At 37.0% G+C, this 24,375-nt stretch overlaps 1 protein-coding gene across 4 annotated transcripts in view; it reads left to right on the forward strand.

Annotated features, from left to right (window-relative positions):
• The first annotated feature begins 10,504 nt into the window (after positions 1-10,504).
• Positions 10,505-24,375, forward strand: part of Nf1 (neurofibromin 1) — a 234,845-nt gene continuing 220,974 nt past the window's right edge. For all 4 annotated transcript variants that reach the window (XM_081765704.1, XM_081765708.1, XM_081765706.1 and 1 more), the window contains exons 1-2: positions 10,505-10,894; positions 16,049-16,192. In XM_081765704.1, coding sequence (XP_081621830.1) covers positions 10,835-10,894; positions 16,049-16,192 — 204 coding nt within the window. In that variant the 5' untranslated portion in view covers positions 10,505-10,834. The remainder of the gene's footprint in view (positions 10,895-16,048; positions 16,193-24,375) is intronic.

Raw genomic sequence — 24,375 nt, forward strand, 5'->3', positions numbered from 1 at the left:
TGATACATCACTAGCCAATCGTATTTGTGACAAACGGAAGGATACAAATATTTTGTTTATCGGAGTTTAGAGCTTACGCTGAACAGAGAATAGATGGAATCGTCCTTCAGTTTAATAGAAATTGGCGGGAAAAGTTATGAAGAGAATTATGTGGAATAGATCATTACATGAATAGCTGGCGCTAGTTTCAAGTATACTGTGGTATGTATAGTCAATAGTAGGCCTACCGGTATTTGGAATTCGTGACTCTTATAGTTGCAAGATCGTAATACTAGGGTACAGTGTAAAATAGAATTACATCAGTAGAGTTGAATTTATCTTACGGGTTTAAAAAGTCTATGGCACAGGTCGGGTGCAACTGAGTAATAAACTTACAGAAAAAAACAGTCGGGAGGGTAGAGCGCTCGATTCGAACATCGACCTTCTGAATGTTAATCCGATGTTCTAACGCCTGAACTCAGTTGGAATCCGTAGTGTACTCCCGCCCATGAAATAATACAAGACTACTGCGTGTGGATTCTATAGAATCAGGGCGCCAATTTCTCTGTAACTTTGGGGATCCATTCAGATACAGAAGGCATATGTGAGGGTTTTAAGACAAGTTGAATTCAAATTATGCAACTGCCCCCGGCCCTCCAGGATCGGTGACCTTGACAGATCACTGTGATCATGATATGCAATGAAGAAATGGTTCGAATATAAACATACCAGTTGCACTAATGACACACTGCCAGCTCTCTTTACTCTCAGGGGTCTGCCCTCAGGCACACGCATAATCGGGGATTCCCGGAAACACACGCATAATCGGAATTTCATGGTGCAAACGAATGATCCGTAAGCCCTCACGTAAGCAGAAAATGTACGTGATTAAGGAAGTGTACAAATAGATGCATCAGGAAGGAATGTTTCGTCGCTGATTTACTCGACCTTTCCTATCCACAGTTAAATTTGAGTTGCGTTTCTATATCACTATATGGTGAAGAGCATTGCCTCATTTACTTGCTTTCGTGTAGCATTTTTGTTATTTTGCTTAATGTAAGACAACAAATGTCACTATTCCAAGTGAACATTTTCATTTTCCAGAAAATTTTTCGCTCCCGGTTTTTCCGGAAAATTTTCAGTCTTCCGTTTTCAATTTTACAGTTTCCGGAAAATATATTTTCCGTTTTTCCGGAAAATATGGCCATTCCTAGTATAAACTTCTGAGCCCTTTAATCGATTGCAGGAAACTGCTTGTCTTTATCTGTTACCATTTTCACCCTATAATGATCAATATCAAAAACGAAGAATAATAATTTGTACCGCTACCGGCTTAAGTATCGGCTCCTTTCCTAACTTTTACCTTCTAAAGTTTGACCAAATTTGGTGATTATTGATCAATTCGTTCTTGAGACTTTTATCTCCAGGACGGACGGAAAATGCACATGTATAATGGAATTTTGTTAAACCGAACTCCACAGAAACTAATTTTCTGTTGTGCTACATATTGAAAGACCAAAAGTCTAAATTCTGAAAACATGCATATTTCATAATAAATAAAATAAATTAAAACATACCAAAAGTTAACCGTACTCTGGCCACGATTTACGAATTAAAAAAAAAAAAAAAAAAAAAAGCTGAGTAGACTCCATGAGGGAGTAAAGAAAAATTCAAAAACAATTCCAATTCAAAACAGTCAAATATAGTCTAAGAAGAAAAGTAGTTAAGGAACAAAATTTTACAATAAAATAAAAGAAAGGAAAGAAGATGATCTCAAATTCGAAAAGTCCAAAACGGCAGAAAAATATTGCCTCGTTCGTCAAATTGATCGTCGTTGTAGTGTTCGTAGGTCAGTTCTTTTGTAACAACTTGTAGGACGCTAAGTATTGATCAAAATCTGGGACGTAAGCAGTGAATGGAGTCGTGATGTTCTGACCATTCCAAAATTCTAACTTTTCTATAAATTTAGTTTCTTTACGGGTGAGTTCACAAATTTTAATAATTTTTCCTCATAATGAATTTGATTCCTCCAAAAGCTTTGGACCCTTCTCAAATAAATTCATGTAACGTGTCTGATCAGATTGTTGCAAATTTTCCATAAAATATGTATTATGTAATTTACCTAGAACTATTTTTGTCTTGTATGAAGACGGGACATTTCCCCAACTCGTCTTGTCCTGTACGTATCCCTAACACTGCGAGTCCGCCACCCATAATTTATAATTTTTAGACTGCATACATCGTTACATTTTATATATATTTAAAATACCGACTAGTTCGAAACTCTCCTCTCGCTTTCCTGTATCTCTGAAGTCGTCTAGCTTGGCGAATTTTCTTGAATGGAAAATTAAAATGAAATGAAACATTTCAGTTTCACGCCCCACGATTACACCATTTAGTCTAAGGGAGACGATGATTAAGGGAAGTGAATGATATAGAAGAATTAGTGGAATGACAAAGTTGGTGGAAACGGGAATATCCAAAGAAAACCCACGGACACAATGTTGCCCACCACAACTTACTTGGCCAAGGGTCGAACCAAGGAATCAATGCACCAGAGATAAGCACTCTACCACTGAACCACCGTGACCCAACTCTTTAATGGCAGACCAAGTATTTCGACTATAAATTACGAATGTATCTAAGAGCAAATAAAATTGATGAAAATGCAATTGCTGTTTACATCTTTTCCTCGAAGTGAAGAGCGAACTTAGAAATTGAAAGAGACAACAACCAGACCGGGGTGATATGAAGGGAATATGCGATATCTCTTTGTTGCATGACATAAAGAGATTCAGTGTTCTGAAAATCCTCTTGTCTCTGAGTTTGAAGGAACCGTAGCTATTTTCTTAGTTGTTGGAACCGAAACTGATGTTGAAGGGATAATGAAAATTTGCACTTCGTATAAGGGGAAGTCTTACCTAAACAGCTTATAGAAATAAATCCTTGATTTTGAACTAGACTTGACTGGTAACTGGTCTACTTTTGTTCTATTTTGAACACTATTCGTTACTAAAGTGGTAAATATTAATAATACAAACTGTATACTCAATATATATAACTAGAACTGACTCACTGACAAAACAACAGGTGCTTCTGGTTAATGTGGAAAGCTGAAATTTGACTTGACTGTAGCTTTTCGAAACTAACCTACACGAAAATTGCCTAAAGTTTATATTTTTAATTTTTAGCCAGTCTAAATTAAAGAAGAAATTCTCAATGTTATTTATATGGACATTTGGATATATAATCTCATATTTTAGTTACTTGAAATTGCAATAAAAACTTGAAATTCGGTATGCTTATATGTTTTCTATAGGATTAAACAAAATAACTAAATAAAAAATTCTAACTTTAATGGCATTTTATGGGTATTTAAAAATCTTCCCTGTGTTGTTTACAAGGGACATCTTTTACACTTCAAAATTATTGGGCACGTCCAGAGGGCTACAATGATTAAATTTGACATGATTGTAGCTTACCAAGACTATTCCATAGAAAAATTGCCAAAAGTAAATACTTCTAATCCTTACGTGGTCTAAAAGGGGGATGAAGAAATTCTCCATGTTATTTAAATGAAAAGTTTTTGACTTGAAATCTCCTATTTTAGGTACTTGGAATAAAAAATTGAAATTCGTCTGTATGTACGTTTTTGTTAGCGTTGCCGACCTATATCAGCAAATATAAAATTTTCCAAATTTAGAGTGGTCTTAAGAGGAACTGAAAAATCTCTCCTATGTTATTTTTGCATGGGACATCTACTTCACCCGAACATGTTAAGGGACTTCCAGCAGGATTATATATAATGAAATTGGGTATGATTGTAGCCTTCTGGGCCTAACCTACAGGAAAATTGCTTAAAGTGTATATTTTTAATTTCTAAGGGGTCTAAACAGGGGAGGTAGAAATTCCCATCTTACTTAAAAGGACGTTTTCTGGGATACAAAATCGTACCTTAAAAGGTAGTCCAAATAGGCAAAAACTTGAAATTTGGAAGAATTGTGGGTTTAAGAAGTGCGAGGCCGTAAGTCAAGCAGAGGTAGGGTTTGGAGGTAAATCCGACAACAGGCCAAATTTAGGAAATATTAAGAGCAAATGCACGAAATTCATTTTTCATGGAAAAGCTGGGTACATAAAAGATGCAAGGCCGTAGACCCAGTAAATACCAGGGCCTGGGGATGAAGCCCCCATCTAGCCAAAGGTTAGTCTATATTATAAAATAGAAAGACACTATGTTTGTTACACTTAATCTCTTGAACTGCCGAACCGATTTCGGTCTAATTTTCAACGTAGGTTAGATTCGGACCTGGGAGTGGTTTTATTTATTTACTTTGACGGTAAAACTTAGGGAAGGGGAGAGAGAGATATAAAAATAAATAAAACAATAACTTTCGAACCACCCAAACAATTTCAATTAATTAATATAGATGAGGTTTCGGCCTGGGAAGTTTTTTATCATTTCATGTTTACAATAGAACTTAGGAGAAGGGGAGGAAAGAGAGGGCGGTATATAAAAATAAATAAAACTTAATCACTCTTTAACCATCTGACCGATCTCGATCAAACTTTCAGCATAGATGAGCTGCAGGTCTGGGATGATTCTCATAATTTAACTTTGATTGGAAGCATAGGGAAGGGGGACGGGACACATAATAAAAAGTGAAAATGAAAGTGACTGTTTTTCTGGTTTAATAAATCTTGAACTCCCGCCCGATCTGGATCAAGTTTTCAACATAGATAAGGTTCGGACCTTTGATGACTTTTATCATATCACTTTGATGGTGCAACTTAGGGAAGAGGAAGAAGGCGAGATATTCAAAATGATTGAAAATGACTTATATTAATGTCGAATCTATAGTTTTCCGGGTAGCTGAGAAGAACAGTGACATCTCCTATGCTCTTTAAATTCAAATTCAGCTCTGAGCTCCTTCGTGTCTAAGCGGTTAGAGTGTACGCCCCTGGAGTGGGAGACGCGGGTTCGATTCCCGGTGGGAGCTCATGTTGTTCGGATTCCCAGTTAATCAGTAGCTCCCGTCTCATATAGCCTCGCCGCTAAAAAGGACTTTAAGCTCAAAATCAGCATCATCATCCAAATTCAGCCCTGTAACTGAGGGAAAAGGGAGAAGGGGATATATAAAAATGACCATTGTTAGTGTCAAATCCGTAGTTTCTGGGGTCGCTGAGTTGAACAGTGACTCTCCCGATCCTGTTTACATCCAAACTCAGCCATGAAAATTGGAGTTGGTAAGGATATACATATAAATGATCGAAAATGTCCGATATTAATGTTGAATCTATAGCTTTCTAGGTTGCTAAGATGAACAGTGATACTTTCGATACCGTTTAAATTCATGACACTAAAAACATAAATACCATACGGGTATCAAATACATAAGGTAACGAGTTATGCATCAGAATTTTTATTTTAACCCAGCTAAGAGGGCCATCGATTCTAGTTTATTCTAAATTGAGAAAAATATAAATAACTTTCCCAAAACGAAAAGTTGTATTCACAGAAATCAAATTGCTTTCATTGTTTTAGAAGTTTATTAATCATATATTAGGCCCTATACAGAATGACTAAGTTATAAGGTCTTATCAGGCTATTTCTTGGATTATTGTTGCCGTTGGATTAGGTTTTTGCATCCCTTTCACCAACAAGGCAGTAAATCCACCCTTTCGAGGTTTGGACCAGCGTTGCCAGACTCACAGCTCGGAATTATTCCAAAACCTGATCGAAATTATGCTAGATTTGGTCAAATTATGCTAGATCCTCATAATTACTAATTCAGGAGTTTTAAAAGAAAAAAAACCGAAGTTGAGATACGATAACGTAACTTAAAATACGCAGAGCGCAAGAATGCTTGGATAGAACTCAATACTTCACGCACTAAAGCTTTAACTCAACTAAACCAGTGCAGTCGTTGCCAGACTCAATGGCGTATATATCGTATAAATGAATGCAAAGTGTTTGTTCATATATTTTGAAAGAAAATTACCTCGCAGCATAAACGGAGTTGGGAATTGTCTGCCGGGGGGCAGATTTTTGGTCGGTCCTTTGGTCGGTCTCGGACCTTTCATTTCAGGAATAAAGATTGTCATGAAGTCAAAAATAAAGATGATGAAGTTGTCAAAAAGTTGGGGGGAGATTGGCCCCCATAGCTCTGCCCATGCCTCGCAGTTAGAGGATTAGAAAACCCTGGGTGGAGCCAAAAAAAAAAAAAAAAAAAAGGCCAAAGTCGTTTCTTACTTACTTCGGAAAATGAGACTGCCTGTATGGTTTACCGACTGTATGAATCAATGGGAGAGGATACATTTCTGCCGTTCTTTTTCTTCCCACACCAACTTCTTTCTCATCTCCAGGTTTTGTGGCTTTTTGATAAACTTCCTGAAATTATGCTAGATTTAGGCAGGATGCTAAAAGCAAGATGCTAGATGCTAAAGACATGCAAATTATGCTAGATCTAGCATCATTATGCTAGATCTGGCAACGCTGGTTTGGACGTACTGTTTAACGTGTGATTCGACAAACAAGTAGGCCCGAACCGAAGCAAACACGTGTCTCCCGTGCCAAAGATATATACGTTTACCAATAATAGTTACGAGAGAGGGAACTGTTTTCTGGAGTTAAGAAATTTGTGTGTAATAATATTTGGAGAAAGAAAAAGTTAGAATAATAAAGTGCTTTCTCGTTCACCTTCAGGAAAAATATTTTAAAGAAAAGACAATTTGTGTCTGATTTCTATCAAATGTATATACATGACAGGTAAACTGATATAAAAGAAAACTGAAGTAATTTTCGCTTTCTTGCTGCTTTCAGCGCATTATACTAAGAGAGAGAACGGAACGTAATAAATGCGCTATTGGTAATCATCACATGTGAAAATGGGACAAATAGATAACTTAATTAATTCTTGTAAAATTCTAAATCCATGTGTCCAGACCGTGGTTATGGACTGGACTCGATGAAAATATTTGTAACCGTTTGTTCATTCCTAACTTTAAAAACTGCCGAAAAGTTATAACGTTATTAGATAGGAGAAACTCAATTCAGTGAAGACCTTCCTACTGACAAAGAGGCTATAATCAACCAATTAATATTGGATGGTCTAAAATATTACTATATACCAGTATATTCATATGGAGGTTTTTGTTGAAGTTTAGCGTCCTGAGTCTAGATAAGATATAGACCTACACTTTAAAGCGGAAACCGAACTACCGTATTGCACAAATGCCTCCTCACCGGGAATGAAACTCAAGATCTAGTTTAGGGAAAGCGCGCGTATTGGCCATTGGATCAGCGAGAAGGACATCTGACAGTATCTCGGTAAATAAGTTGTTAATTCTTGACGTATGCTTGTAACCTGCAACTGTATATAAGTAAACTAAGCAAGTGATTTTCTGCTTATCAATTGTATATTCTGAAATTTTCCGAAATCGAGCAAAATACAAATACTTCCACTAAATCTATCTTTCCTAACATTGAGATTTTCACTTTACGGTACGTACTCGCCAGATTCATTTTATTTATAATTAAGAACTGTTTTCCACTATTTAATAAAACTTTTTTTTTTGGGTTTTAGTACAGTGTGCAAGATATCATAATATGATTCTGAATCAGAATCATGAACTTTGAAACTATTGTGAATGGTAGTTTGAACAATTACTGTATACTTTGCATTCAAGACTAGCTTTCTGCCGAAATTCCGTGCTGAAAAATGTATGGTCTTCTTGGTTTCGTTGACAGGTAACAGAATTTCTCTCAATAGGACTACGACTTTCAATTAATCTACAACTTTACCCACTTCCTCACCTACCACATTGAACGTTAGGATATCGAGTGGACTATTTTTGTAAGGAAGAGTAATGGAAACCTGTATCTGATATGATTATTAGTATAGTTTTAAAAGTTCAGAAAACGTAAGCAGTGTATACTGTGAATGTATTTTTTTTTTTTTTGCAAGGGTACACGGGACAATTACGTCCCCTGTAATTGTCTGCATTTGCAGAGGACAGGGGACAATTACGTCCCATTGAATTTGAGTAGCACATGCTTTAGTATACATTATGTACGAGGTCTACTAATATCCTAATGAAACATCTGAGACTCATATCGTTTTACAATATTGTTCCACCTGGCAAAACTTAAAATGACGTAATTGATTTCTTGTAAACCTTTTTTAAAGAATAGGGGGTCGCCTTGGACTCGGAATCATCTTGGATTCAGAAATATAATTCCTAGTCTCATTCTAGTAAAAGACCACATACATTGTTGCGATGTGAATAGAAATCTAAGAGAAGAATATCTTTTTAGGAAATGTTTGGTCCACGAAGTTATTTGCCATTTTAGAAAAAAGTGAAGGAAAATGCAACAAAAAGCAGCCTTTATAGTCTCACTGTTGGTAGAGGATGTATAGTAGCCTCAGTCTATAGACAGCCACTTGCTGACAAAGGGATGCCGCCCCGTGAGAGTTTTTTTCATACTGTCCTGTTTGATTTTCCTCTCCCTTGAAAACTAACTGAGAGTCAATAAACTGAACCCAAACTCGATCTTTTATCTTTGACACAACCTCCCCCACCACACACACAGTTAAACACATGGATGGAAGAGAAAGAGAGGGGAAGGACGGCATTACATATGGCAACATTCAGGTTTTTCTTCTTCCAAAGGAACCACAAACTTTATGACGGCTTCTTTATGCAAAATTCAATGTCTCCCGACTGGCTATCGTCTGGACGTGCTTTCTATAAGGGATGTTACGTTTTTGGCCAGTGATCCACATGATAGTACCTAATAATAATAATAATAATAATAATAATAATAATAATAATAATAATAATAATAATAATAATAATAATAATAATAATAATAATAATAATAATAATAATAGTTCATAATTCGGTGTTGCTAATTTTAGTTGTGTAGTTACTTTCTTGAATCACTTAAGAATTCTTCAGAATTTAGTCATAAGTAACATTTATATTTATTCTATACATGTGTCATGTAAAATATTATAAAACGACCGATATTATCGTTTGGTCAAATTTAAGGATCCGATGAGATGCATAGTGATATTCCCATTGAGATTAATTTCATTCCCCATCGGTATGAGTGGTGAGGAGATTTCTGTTGGGAACTGTTCATTACGAAACCATAATGCAAATGTATTATTAGGACTAAAGAGTATCTGTCTGAAAAATTCTGCTACAAACTCTTTCACTTTCGAGGGTAGCTGTGTTGCGGCGTTTAGCTGCTTTTAAAATATAAGCTTTTGATCCTGCGTTGAATATTTTTTGATGAAGAAGCACTCGCATGTCTTCCGAGTTAAAGCGTATTTGGCTACAGAATTTTGTGTTTCCAACTTCTATCCTTTCAGAGGAATATTTCTTCAAACAGAAATCAATGGACAAAAAATGTATTTTACATACAGTAATAACAGCAGGAATTTCCGCTCTTCCAATTTAAGGACGCCAAATTGTCAGTATATACGGAAGACTTCTGAATATACTCATTTAAGATCCCCTGCGACGTTGCCAGCCTGGGGACGTCAAATGATCGGCAAGATGTATAGAATATACTCGTAAATGTATATACAAAACCGACTATGGTACGCCTAGCGGGAAAAGTCGGAACTACAAAAAGTATATTATTTTACAACTTTCTATCATTTTAACGTCCTCTTCCATTTCTTCACTTCGTTCTAAAAGTTTTAAATTAATACTAATAATAAATCTTTTGAATCAATTACTCTATATATGAAAGAATCTATGAGACTCATGCATCAAACATAGAAAAATAAAAACAGAAAGTCGATTTCTAGTGGTTTACAATTTGACGTCCGATATACGGACGTCAAAAGTTCGTGGACTTTAAATGTTATGCAGAAACGCAATGTACGGAAGCCAAAATGATGGAATTCTGTGTATATACCGTTTTAAATAGAATATATATATATTTAAAAAATAGACCGTTTAGAATTATTTATCCTTACATTTTTTATATCCCCAAATTCAAGGTGAGGGATATGAGATATTAATATGTTCAGAAAGTGTTGACAACCCTACAGAATGTCGGTCTACGCCGTTCGGTCCTATGCCGTGTCGATCCTACTCCGTTTCGGTCCTGTGCCGTGTCGATCCTACGCCGTTTCGGTCGTATGACGGTTCTCTCCTATATATCCTCAAGAAAATAATTTTTACTTAATATTGGATGATTATAAAATAATGTATTTTTTTTTATTATTTTGATCGTATGAAGGTTCTGCTTTCGATCCTATGCAGTTTCGGTCCTGTGCACGTAACCCGAAATGAAGTGTTTTATAATGACCAAATTCAATGGAATATTCAACATAGTAATTGTTATGATTCTTTGCATTTTTGCGTTGCCTTGCTATGCGCAGACTTTTGAAAGAGAGGTACGGAATGTGGCTCATATACATATATATTTTGTGAGCAGAAAAAACTTCGGCGCCTATTTCAGCAGAGAAATTTTAATTGTGTATGTTGGCAACATTGTGCTCGACCAGGAATTGCCCGGACGACTGGTTGTAAGCTGAGTGTGGTTGTATACTTTGAAAATGTAATAACGAGTTTGTGCATAATAACACACGCTAAGTCAATCTAATCGCTATCCTTTGGTTTGTGAAACAGGAGGAACATTAATGTTGAACCAGAGCTTTCAGCTTGAAAGACGTTCAGTGCTCATTTCCGCTGCACGCAGCAGTTATCGATTGATTTCCTGTGCTCGCTGATGAGCCTGAGAACAGCTCCTCAGCGAGTGTAAACAGGACCAATAGAATCAAAAATGTGATTACCACAAAATACGAAGGCAAACAATTTGTTTAGTTTAACCACAATGGGAACACAAAAACCAGTGGAGTGGGCTTCATCTTTAATTATTAGATTCGAAGAACAGGTTAGTAAAGCATAAGCTTGTATGTAGCTGTCATTTTTTCCTTTTAAACAACTAATATTAAAAATGGAAGTTTATATGAAAAGTTTTAGTTTAACTTGGCGTTACGTGTAGTATTTTGTAAATGAAATAGAAATCAACAATGCATGCAAGGCTTGCCAATACTCGTGATAGTTGTCAGTGCAAATAGGGCTCCCATTATTTGTGTGGGCGTATTGCGCTTGCATAGAAGCCAGTGACAGATTACATTACTGTTTTCAAGTGTCGTATAATTTTTTAATATAATTGCGCTATGGCAACTTGTTTCGTTTGAAATCTTCATTCAGTTTTATAAGCTGTCGACAAAAGGAAAATACAAATATACAATCTTTTACGTAAAAACGTTGATGTATGTAAAGCTTATTGTATGCAGCACAGGTATTTCTTATACCTAGCCTTTACAAGTTTACAATAATGTATAATGATACTGGCTACAAAATCATCTTTTCGGTGCAGGTTTGTAAATAGGATTCTCATCTTGTACATATTAAGGTTATAGTAACTGGTTAGGTAATTCTGTAAAGGGATCAATGGTCAACTTTAAAATACACAGTGCAGTTGCGCATCAGTAAGTAGGAGTATTTTTTTTTTTTTTTTTTTTTTTGGGCCGCGTATGGATACCAGTTAAAGCGAACATTGTAAAATTAACCAGATCTCTTCCTAAGAAACCGATTCCCCAGAACAGTTCCTTATATGTTCCAAAAAAGCAGTTTCTCAGGAATCAAATCAGGTAGAAACAGTGTTGTTGATCCCAAGATAATTAAAAGGTCAATGTTCCGTTAAGGGGGTCCAGTGTCTTTGACACCACTTCTTTCTATTGATTTTCGTTTGATTACATAATATAACGTTATATTAGGTTAGGTTAGGTCAAGTCAGGTTAGGTTAGGTTAGGGGCTTAAGGGGTCCAGTGTAGTTTTGGACCCCCTTAACGGAACATGGACCAATTAGAATGTTATGGCATTACTCGGGAAGATGTTCTACCAAATGTTGGCAGATCTTTTACATTTTTAGGTTAGTTCTTACATTTTCATGGAGTTCTTACATTTCCAGGTTAGCTTAGAGCTTCTAAAATACTCGAGAAACGTTTCACATCGTATTTTACGTGTAACTTTTCTATTTGGTAGAACCATCTGCTCGAGTGAACCCAAAGTTGTTAAGTAGTACTGTTCTTGGCAAATTTTTACTTTGAGCCAAACAGTGACTTCAACCGATTCATCTGATCCGGTTCCCGGAGCAGTTTAGGAATCATTCCTAAAATGCTCCCGGAACCGGATTAGATGAATCGATTACAATTACTAACACAGTGAAAGTAATGTACGATGTTAAGAATTATACTGTAAGTACAAGGGCCACAATGTTACTAAACATCAATTCAGGTGAAGCGGTGACTATCAATTTTGAGATCTAAATGGGGGGCTACCGCCCCCCAAACCCCCCGCTCAAGTACCATAAAAACATCCAAAATAATAATAATCACACCACTACTATAAAGCTAAGATAAGAAGGGAAAAATTAAAAAAAAAAAAAAAATAACACTCGTCTCTAATCATAAATCAGTGCATGACAAAAAAAAAAAAAAAAAAAAGAACATCTCAACAAGACAATAGGACAAGCAGCAGCAAACCAAATACTTTGCCTAATACTCAAATGCAAAACAAATCAAGAATTAAAATAGTATGAATTAAAAAAAGAAAACGCTCACCATTTCGCCATAGGAGAACACTCATGAATAATTAACTCATAATTGCTTTTACCCACTTTTACCATAAGTCGGAAATATCTTCAGCCTTAGACCACAACCATGATAGGTTTTCTGTAACTCAATTAAACCACACTCTGCTGCAAAGCGATATGAGTTAATATCCGAATCTAATACAAACTTATTTAAAAACAAGTTCAAATTCTTTCTATAAAATTCATGAAACGGTTTCTCAATCGGATTTCCTAACTCGATCGTCGCCATTGAACGAAAATTCAATTACGCGCTCCCCGCATGCCATCAGCAATAGCACACAGAACATGTGACATCACACTAACAAACTACCATATGACTGTAGAGAGACACCTAGTGGGAAAAATATGAACTAAGACGTCACACCAAAGGCAAGAACAGTTCCAACAAGTGACTCACGCAGAAACAATTCCAGGAAGTGACTGAACCTATAAGAACCGATTAAAGTCACAGTTTGAGTCAAAGTAAAGACCTACCCTGTTCTTTTTAAGTACAGTAGGAAGTCGAAAATCCGAACTAATTGGAACCACAGGTAGTTCGGATTTTCGAAGATGATTAAGAAAATGTCATTTAGGCGTAAATATACTGTACGGTGTGCTCTTTTATCGATACAGTAGGGAAAGGTTCTGGAACACAGGTCCGCCATATAGGTAGGTTATTACCTAGGCTGGTTCCTTTCCGTAACAAAGTTTAATATTTAATTGAAATAGTATTGCCGAGCGAGCGTGAGCGAGTGAAGGCGGGTTAGAGCCCCGTAGGGTACGTTGTTTTCGGTCTTTATTATGGCCAAAAGGGAAGGGGGACCTATGTTCTAGAACCTTGCCATACAGTAATTACAATACCGTACGTAAGGCTACTTAGGGGTGAACTTTACAAAGCCCGCTCCAGTTACAATACAATGGCGTAAGTAGTACCCTTGCGCATTGGGACTATTTTCGATCGTAAGCATGCTCACCAAGACATTAGATTAAAAAGAAAGAAAAGAAAAGAAAAATGTAAACTACACATGTTTTCTGATATCTACAAAGGGAAACTGGGACGTGTATTATAAAGTTAATCCCCCGGGGTTTAAGTTTACCAAACCCGCTCCAGCTCTAACCTAATGTTCTACATAACATCCTTTCCAATGGAGCGTGTATTATAAAGCTTGCGTCACGAAACACACCATTCGCTCTACTGCTTGGGTATGGCATAGAAACGCAGTTGTTTCTTCTCTGGGCAGTTTCACTAATAGCTAGTGCAGCAATTCAAGATGCAGGAGACATATAAATGGAGCGCAAAACCTTGTTATTGATAAAAATATGATTAGGAGGGAAAAAGAGTAAATTCAGCGCAGCTGTTCGAGAAAGTAACGACATAGTCGGGAAGTCTGTTAGAAGAGTCTTCTTCGGTGAAAGAAAAGACCAGACTCTAACGCAAGCGAAAAAAGGAAAACATTGGTATCGACGGCAGATCGAAGAAGAACACTTAACAATAGTGGGCAACGTCGTGCCGAAGTCTGCGTACGGATTTCTGGAGGAAAACGGAACTGATCTGTCAGCGGTGGTAGCAGCTGGCTATGACGGTACACCAATCAACACGGGAAGATTTAAAGGGGCTCTACGTCGTTAAAAAGAACTCCAGTGGAACGCTTGTCGTCTTCACGGAAATGAACTACCGCTTCGTTACTTAATACGACATCTCTACGGGGGAGCACCGGGTCCAAAAAAACTTTCGGGACCCATCCGAAGAAAGCTCGACAAGTGCGAGGAAGTGTCCTTGGTAAAATACCAAGCAATAAATCTTGACTGGTTGGATGAATTCACAGAAGTTGAAGACCTCAGTGCGGACCAACAATATTTATTAGCAATCTGCAGAGCAATTCACTCAAGATACTGTTCTTCAAACTTTGCGAACAAGAAACCCGGTCCAGTCACGTTGGCTCAACAAAGCATGTCGCATTCTTTGTTTGTACATTAGCACAGCGAGATCTTGCGAGGCATTCATGTGTCTTGTACAATACATGTCATTGTTTATCCCCGGGTCTGGTTTGTCATCCAGCAAAAGCCAACATGCTATGAATGACCGCGGCATTTATATGGAATTTGGGAATCTAGCCCAATTTCTACCTACGGGATCTAAGCAGATAGTATTCTATGTATTTTCCAATAATTCACAGTTCTTAAAAATAAATTTTGAGGCGGACTATTACTGCGACATGATTGGAGTGGATGACCTTGTCCCCCGCAAAACCTCCGCTCACCAAGATGCTCTCCGACGACGAGATTGAAGAAAATATTTGGTCAGTTGCAATGCTCGGAGAAGAAATAACTGCGTTACCGTGCCATACCCAAGCAGTAGAGTGAATGGTAGGTTTGGTGACGCAAGCTTCTCAATCTGTGTGTGGGTCGGCAGTTTGTGATGGATTCATATGCTATGCCTTGGTTTCTAGCAAGAAAATGCCAACACTCGGATCGAGAAAAAGACTATGCCATCTAGAAAAGTAAAGCAAGTAAGGCCATATCAGAAAATTAGACAGAGCTTAATTAAAAGTGGGTGGAGCTCGAAGTGCAGTCACCTCCTCGTGATCAAAGAATAAATGATCGTGAATGTTGATAATGAATTGCATTAGAGGAAAAGATAAATAAATACATAAATAAATAGGTAAATAAACTCTATTCTTAGCCTAATCAAAAACAAATCAAGTTTTTGTACATACAAATAAAAAACGCAATCTTCTTGCCGTAAGCGTTGAAATTTGGCCATTTTAAGCGAACAATTGCACTGCGAAGAACTAAGTGAGCTTTGGGAGTATGAATTAGTTATAGTTCAAGCTGCCCCTAAGGCTGAAAAAAAAAAAAGAATAAATGAGTTTTACACAGCAAAAAAAAAAAAAGAAATGTTGAACCGTGTAATGCGGGTTGCATACCTTTTTCATAAAGCCTCGATGCGGCACATGAAGGCGTTGACTAAAAATTCTGAAAAAGAAATCTGGCACACTTTGCCCACTAAAAGACACCCTTTAAACGCTTCGCCGAATCGATTTTCGAAAAAAGTTGAAATTCGGCCCACCCTATTGTATATATACACCTGAAGTGAAACTGTAAGCTTCCGTATCCTTCCGCCGGGAGCTAAAAATAAGGGAAATATGACTAAGTCTCCAGAAGAGCAAAATAATGTTCTTTATAAGGAATAGAAAGCACTTAATTTAAGCAAGAGAAAGTAAAACCAAGCTCTTTTTAAATTTATAGGTCAAAGAAGAAAGAAAATATTGTCATAAATTAGTACTTTGTCGTTGATAGTTGTAATTTAGTTCAAAATATTTCTGGTAATCAGTACATCATTATATTGTAATATCGTAATTAAGATAATTAATTTTAATATATTTTTATAATTTTCTTTTTTAGTTACCATGTCGAACGGGACCACAAACTACAAATTCCCGCATCAACGTCGAACAAAACAAGGAGTGTTTAATTCAGATAAGCAGATACAAATTTTCGTTGGTTATTTCTGGCCTCACAAAAATTCTTCAGCGTGTCAACGAAATGGTATGTAGAGTTTTTGTTTATTTTTATTGTGCAAAAGATTAATAAATCACAAGGGGAATGTGAATTTTACAACATTGATATTGTTAGCGTTTTCATGTTAAATAAACATTCCGTATTATTCGTGGAGTCATCCACTGTATTTGTGAATACTGGTAAAAGTTAGGTCTGTGTCTTGTACAGGGTAGCTCAAAGGTAGGTATACACACCTGCGTTGATGAAGTATAACGTTCTAGTTTATGGGTTTATTTCCATCTGCTGTTCCGAGCTTAAGGTATAAGTAAAAAGACATTAAGAAAAAATAATAAAGAAACTAGGTCTACGTGTTTGATAACAATAAGAAATGATATGAAATACAGTGAGCTGATCAGTACGGGACTGTATACCTACTTTTGGGCCACCCTGTATTGTTGACGCTGAAAAGGGACGCTAAGCTCCAACCAAATAGAAATTTATAAAGAGGTAAAGTATTACTCTTTAGATAGTATCTAACAAATGGAGATCGTTCTTCTTCACATCTAGGTCATGGTTTAATATGGAACTTTGAAATATTTATATTTTTTATTTAAACAGAAGGAAGGATTTCATTTATTTATATTTAGTACTTTAGAATTACTTTTGACAAAATTTAATTTCTCATTAGTTCATATTGATTACTCAATACAAGGAATTTTCTGATTGCCATCAGGACAAAAACAGTAACGTAACTGATGTTCAAGTGATTTTCGGACATTCGGATGGTGTGATGAATTTCGTGAAGTTTATAGTACTCAATTGCTCAAACTAGTTCCCTAACATCCTCATAGATCCCTTTAAATAGCTGCTTTTCTCGTGGGAGGCCCGAGTTCGATTCCCGGTGGGACCTCATGTTTTTCGGATTCCACAATAATCAGTAGGTCCCGTCTTATATAGCCTTGTTGCTGAAAGGACATTAAACTGAAAATCAACTCAACTCAACCTTCGTATAGCCGGGAATAAGACTCGAAAGAAACAATGGGATATGGAAAGCAAAGGAAAGCTACCACATCTAACATACTTTTTCAGCAACATAGGATGTAACTATGTTGTACTGTACCAAACAGAACTGCACCAAAAGTAATGATATTATAATAAGTGATGCGACAACACTTTTTTGTCCTCAAACAAGGTAGATGATAGAAACAAGAAAAAAATATGACTAGTGCAAAGACAAAGTTTTGATAAGCTGAAGAAAAAATAGAAATAGGATTTGATAGGGCAGGCAGTAATTGGGAAGTATATTATTGCTCAATATAAAAATCGAAGATCGTCATTGGGGTAAATTTAAACCCGCCTGCCAAGGTGCAGGAACGAAGTTGAGAAAATACATGAACAAATAAGAGAAGCGTTTTACAGCCACGAAATAAGGGAAACCTAATAGTTAGGGTGACTACAAGACCGCAGGACGTAAAATGGAAAATACACAACCTAGGCCTACTAGATAATTTTAAACAGGTGGAAGAAATAGAGGAGGAGCATAGCCAGTGGAATTCTATGGAAACCATAAGAAATTCTGCGAGCAATTATTTAAGAGATGGAAAAAAACGGGTAGTAGACAGATTACATTTCAGTCCGAGGAGATTGAGAAGAAACAAGCGGGTGTGACCAAAATCTGCCTTAGGGTAGAAATATATTGAAATCACAGTCTAGTCCTAATAAAGTTCTCTACGCCTAGAAAAGGAAAGAAAAGTAGGTTGTTGGATAATGGCAATATGACCAAAAGTATTTTGAATATAAAATGAACATGTCATATCGGTGCAAAGAAAAGATGTTCTGCTGTTTCTGATTGCAAACCCGTCATAACAGCTTACTTAAGTTGTTCGGTAAAATTTAATATGAATTTTAAGTATTATTTATTATTTTGAAAGTTTTTCACTATTTAGTAAGTTTAAATATTTACTTTAATAAAAGGTTCTGAGTTGGATCTTAAGTCTAATAATAGTAATGGGAATCAAGTAGTTCATGACTGAATGGAGTTTTTTTCTCCAGGAACTGGCAGTGGCGCAGTTCCCAGCGAAGTGCGTGCTCTTGATGGTAAAATATTGAGGAAGTTGTAAAGACAACAAAGAAGTCTAGGATTAAAACAGAAAATTGACAAGGAACTCTATGTTATATCGGAGGAGAACAGAGGAATTAGGGAAAAGGGTAACGAGATCCAAAGAGAAATGGAGATAAACTAAAAGGTAGCCGAAAAAGTCTGAGGGGACAAATTGTTTAAGAAGATCCAAAGCCGATGAGATCCCAGGAACATGAAGATCAGCAGGTGGTCAATAAGGAGGAGACATCAATTTTAAAAATACAGACTAGCATTAGAGATAACACTATTCATAAAGAAAGCAAAATAGTATAGAAAACACGGATAACTAATTAAATGTAGAATTAATGGAGAGAAGAGAGCAGTACAAAATAACGAAGAGTATAGAAAAAAACTGATAAAAAAGATTTCTTACCTGTATAGAAGGAACACCTGTGGAGAAATGCGAAGAATGCATATTACCATAGAAAAACATTCTGAACAACAGAGATAGGGAGAGAGAGAGAGAGAGAGGTATATACTTGGAGGAGGATACATCGTACAACGATGGAAATAATAAGTCGAAGAACACTGCAACGGACACAGCCGTGAATAATCTTGGCTTGAAGTAGCTAAAGTGATCGATATTTAACTGGGTTGAACCATCCATCAGTTCTAAAGTCTTACGGAATACGGCAGAAAATCGAGAATAAAATGGGAGTATTACAAAAAGTGAATACATATAACTACCTATGGCATTAAAGAAGAAATTAGAAAGCATATTAAAGTAAGCTGGAATGCCCTCTGAAAGAATCAAAAAGATGTCGTGAGTTACGGATGTTATTGTAGAAACATATTAAAATGGTAGTGGGCCGAACGTATGACAATTATAAATGGTAATCTGTGAACAAAAGCAACCCTTTAAGGAAATACCAAGACACAGGAAGGAACGTAGGAACTTAAGAAATACAAAGTGGTGCGATGAAATCAAGCAGCAATACATTACAACATAGGAAAAGTATTAACCAAAATAGATTGTTGTTGAGAAGAGTTAAGAAGACCTTCGTTTATCATTGGATTGTTAGTGGATGGTTATGATGATTGTGATATATGAAAAGGGTGAAGAATTGATTGTAACCTTATTTTGAGACAAATATTGAATTGATGAAAGAAGGTGAACTTATTTTTATAATTAATTTATTTGATTATTATTTGCAGAATTAGGCGTGTTACGGATAAGACGATCTTTCATCGATACATTGATTCTAAAATTTTAAAGGCGAATGATATGATTATTGAGTCAATAATGTTACGATTGGTTGTTTTGCTGTGTATCTTTATATAGCGCCGAGGTTATGAAGAACGACCTACTAAACGTGTACCGACAAAGAACAAACGTCGTATACTTCTGTTTCTACTAATTTTCTATCAACAACGCATAACACATTTTGACGATCTTTCCATGGCATTTTTCCATTTCTTTAAAATAGGAGTGTTGTTCATGTATCCAATGAACTAAGATTTTTTTGATATTTGCCGAGGTTTTGTTCATTCCTGGCAAGAATACACAAAAGGTTGATCCGTCAATGTGTGTCCGATTTTGACGTCTCCAGTTACGTTAGGAACCACGGGACCACCATCGATTATCCTCGATGTAAGCACCGTATGTCTGGGCAATAGCTCTGCACCTTAACTCCCATTGTAGGAGGCTCCGTTGAAGTGCAGGAACGGAAATCTTAAGGCACTTTTCCTGGTAGGTCTTCCAGATGCCACGGACAGTGGTGGCACGACGTGATTCAAGGTCTCTTTTCAAGAGACCAAATCCGCAAAAGTCTATGGGACTTGCATCAGCGTACTTTACTAGTTTGTCCTGGAAGAAATAGCCTAGACGCTGGTGTCTACCGCCATCTGTTGCAGAAATATCTGTGTAGAACGGGATGCATTTGATTGAGACCTTATCCATAAGTACAGTCAGAAACAATATAAAGTATAGGTTGTAGGTATAAGAAATGATCCCTCCAACCTATACTTAATGTTGTTTCTGACTGTACAAGGTTTTGATTTAGTGCATTTCCATATTCAACGGGTCAGATCTTCTGGGTATAAATTGGTGTGGGGATATGTCGCTGATAAAATGCGGAGTTGATTTTGCAGTTTTTAGGCACCTGCCGCATCGTTAACTTGCTTTCATAGCAGTATCCCATGACAACGAAATATCTCTTCGAGAAGCTTGCTTAACACCGACGGATGAGGTCAGGACGGGTTTTTGCACCTCGTCTAGTGTACACTACTGCTCGAATTTCGCTACAGTCTGATAGATAAATCCATGCTTGATCGAGTGTGGCAACAAACTTTTCCTTGGATAGATGGCGTTCGTAGACACACCTAAAGTGGGGCTTTCTTTCCTTCCGATGGACAAAAGTGAGGACGTATATACGACTTTTAAACACCATTTGGAACTTTAATTTGCCATGTGGGTTGCGACGCATAGTAGACTGTACCACATGCAATCCTCTTACCATCACACGTTTGTAGGAGGATTTATTTGCAGGACCGCTCGGCGCAACGTCCGAGCTACGAGTGGAAGCATCGCAGTACATGGTCTGTTTGTACTCCCCTTACTGCAGCGTTTCCCAATCGGTGTGCCGCGAATGGATCGCTGGTGTGCCGCGAGGAAATCGAAACAAAATTATTAATTCTATAGAAACAAATTGCAAGACAGGAAAAAATGTATGTTTTTGTATTTCACATTACTATGAATTTCTACCACGGAAAAAATTACTGCAATTGTAATATATTAATCTACATCTATTACTGTGTAGCAAACATATTTCAGCTCATACACATTTCCACGGTTAACTGCTATGTTACGCTTCAATTGAGAGTCATACTAACACCGAGAAATGGAAGCACGTGTACGGTACGCGTCAAGTGAAAGTTCGTAGAACACTCATTCGCACGTGAATGACAGAACAACACTTTGTTCAACAGCTGTGTTTTGACTTCGACGCATCGCAAGCCGTGTGATTGCAATAATATGCACCGGTTTTGGTTAAAACAGCAAAGTTAAAAGTACAAGACATTTGTTTGTTCGTTCGTTATTTAGTGATTTTCGTTCTTAGTGAAAGGTTGGATACAGTTTTCGATAAAGAAAGCGTATTTTTAAAAATCTGAGTCCTATATTTCATTGCAATTGTTTTCTATTTTAAAATTAGAATAAAAAATAAGCATAATGAATTAGCATAGGGGAAAACCAGTGATCGAGCTTTCATCTCTGAGAAAATGATCAGTAATAGCAAAAAATTACCATGGAATTTTATATTTGCAAATAATAATAATAATAATAATAATATCTATGAGTGTGCTGCGAGAATTCAAGTTACACCCGTAGTGTGCCGCAAGTTGAAAAAGGTTGGGAAACGCTGCCTTACTGGGTGAACGAAGTACTCGAACATCATGGTGTTTATGTCGATTAATTCTGTTCTTGATGGTTGTTGACCCCAGTGCACATCCATTTTCCTTGCACTGTTTTGAATCTGTGTCATGGAAAACTTGACGTGGAAAAGCTACAACGTAGCCTTCCCAAACCAGTTCACCTTGGAAGCAGGGTTTGAAAAAAAAAAAAAGTTTTTTTTTTTTAAAAAAAAAAGGCCAGCCTACCAGGGCCCATATGGGTTATTCGGGTGTAATTGAGTTTTTCGGGTTTAATTGGAGTTTTTCGAAATATTTCAAAGTCTTTGGGGTAAAAGTCTTAAAATGTGATTTATGTTTCAAGATTATCATTATCACAACTTGCAATAATTTTCTATTCACTGCTGTTTAAAAAAAAATGGCCCCATTTTCAAATTTTATATAGGATCGCCGAGAAAATCTATTCAGCAAATTTAGAATGTATCGTGCTTCTACTCTCAAAATTTCAACTTAAAATTCTGAAAATTACACCCTGTAGCGTGGATAACAGCTATTTTGAAAAATGGCCGCCATTTTGTAATTTTACGTTGGATCGCCGCCAAGATATATACAGGTAATTTAGAAGTGAAATCTTTTAACTTTTATGTTCCACGCTTATGTCGGCTAGACTAAAGGAGATGGTGATGATGAGAAATGAATGAAATGGTGGAATGAAGAAAGTGGGAGGAAACGGGAAAACCCGAGGAAACCCACGCACGTGATGTTTGTCCACCACAAAGTTCACTTGGCACGAGCTAGGATCGAACAAAGACCCCATGCACCAGAGGTGAATGCTCTACCACTGAGCCACTACGGCTCCTCACAGGTAATTTAAAGTGTCTCGTGCTTGTACTCTGAAAATTTCAACTTGAAAGACCGAAAATTGCGCTTTGTAGCATGGATAACAGCTATTTTGAAAAAAAAAAAAAAAAAAAAAAAAATGCCGCCATTTTGAAATTTTACGTTGGTATGCCGCCAAAATCTATACAAGAAGTTTAAAGTGTCTCGTGCTTGTACCTTAAAAATTTAAACTTAAAAGACCGAAAGTGGTACCCAGTGTTCGAAGTGGAAAAAAAGCAGAGGCGGTATGCTTTATTACAATTTTAACTCGACATACCGGCTATCTAAATGCTGAAATACAGTGAGGGTATGTTGCCCGAAAGATTGCATTTCTATTTACATAATGACTGACAACCACTGGAGAGCTTCTCTTTTGTTACGAATTGGGGGAGAATGGAGAGACTTTGCTCCCTAGCCAACAAATTTCGGGGGGGAAAATCCCCTTATGTTGTATTATAGAGAATTATACACGAAAATGTTGAAAAACCGAGTTTTTTATATTAACAGTTTTCTGCGGGAATGCTTTTGGGTCCCCCATTCGACTCAGGGGTATTCCTAGCCTCCGGAAGAATCGCCCTCACAGCAGGCAACCCCTGAATCCGCTTATGATCAAAACGACTTTTACATATGAATTAAGACAAGAAGACACACGTACATACGAAAGAAACGATTAAATATGGCACATCAAAATATAAACTAGATGAACTTCTTTGAAGACATCTCATTTTAAAAACAAAAGGTAAGAAACAGATAGCAAAAATGCCGGTGCTGTCAACTTAGAAATTATTTCTACATAAGATATAACATCTTTTTGTGAGCAAAGTTCTTTGTCAATTACTGTGTATAAAAATGGATTTATTAAAGACATATATAATATCTTTCCAGTGACGGTATATCTTGATCACTAAAAAACAGAGGCGGTATGGCATACCACCGCATACCGTCTCACATCGACAACTAGTGGTACCCTGTAGTATGTGTGATTACTGCCAGACGAACAAACAAATGTAGATCGAATCATCGCAGGAGCCTCAGTAACATTCGCCAAATGTTTTGTTGAAGTTCACTTCCGATACTTTGTGCGTCCAATTACGGGAATTTCCCGAGCACTTGTCGCAAGACTTTTCTTTCCAGAAAATTAATTTATTTGGTCTAGGAATTAATTCGTGCGGTTGGTACGCACACATTGAAGCTGTAGTACAAACACAAAATACATAAATACCTTAAGAAAACTATTGTCCATCGCTAGCCACCACTTTCGCCCATCTGTCAGGCAATGTACGGATTCCGTGGCGAAAGAAGTCCTCATCCTTGGAAGCGATCCAGTCAGGGATCCATGTTTCGATATCTTCTGAAGAAGTAAACCGCTGTCCAATCAAATCGTTGTTCATGCAATCGAACAAATAGTAGTCCGAAGGAGCAACGTCTGGTGAATACGGCGGGTGGGGTAAAACTTCCCATCCGACATTTTCTAAATAGGATTTGACCGGTTTTGCGACATGTGGGCGAGCGTTATCATGTTGAGCAATAAGTTTATCATGTCTGTTCTCCCATTGTGGTCGTGTTCTGGCCAGAGCTTGCTTCAAACGCATTAATTGTCGTCGATAACGTTCTCCATTCATAGTTTCACCCGGTTGCAGCAGCTCATAGTACACCACACCTTTCATATCCCACCATATGCACAGCATAACCTTTGCACAGTGAATATCTCGTTTTGGTTGTGATGGACCTGGTTCACCTGGTTTCACCCAGGCCTTTTTTCGTTTAGGGTTCTCGTACTGGATCCACTTCTCATCACCCGTAATAATTCGATGCAGAAACCCCTTTCTGCTCTGTCGTTGAAGCAGCAATTCGCAAATGGTTT

The sequence above is a fragment of the Thermobia domestica genome, chromosome 7 (genome assembly GCF_964235325.1).
Source record: "Thermobia domestica chromosome 7, izTheDome1.hap1.1, whole genome shotgun sequence".
Taxonomy (NCBI): Eukaryota; Metazoa; Arthropoda; class Insecta; order Zygentoma; family Lepismatidae; genus Thermobia; species Thermobia domestica.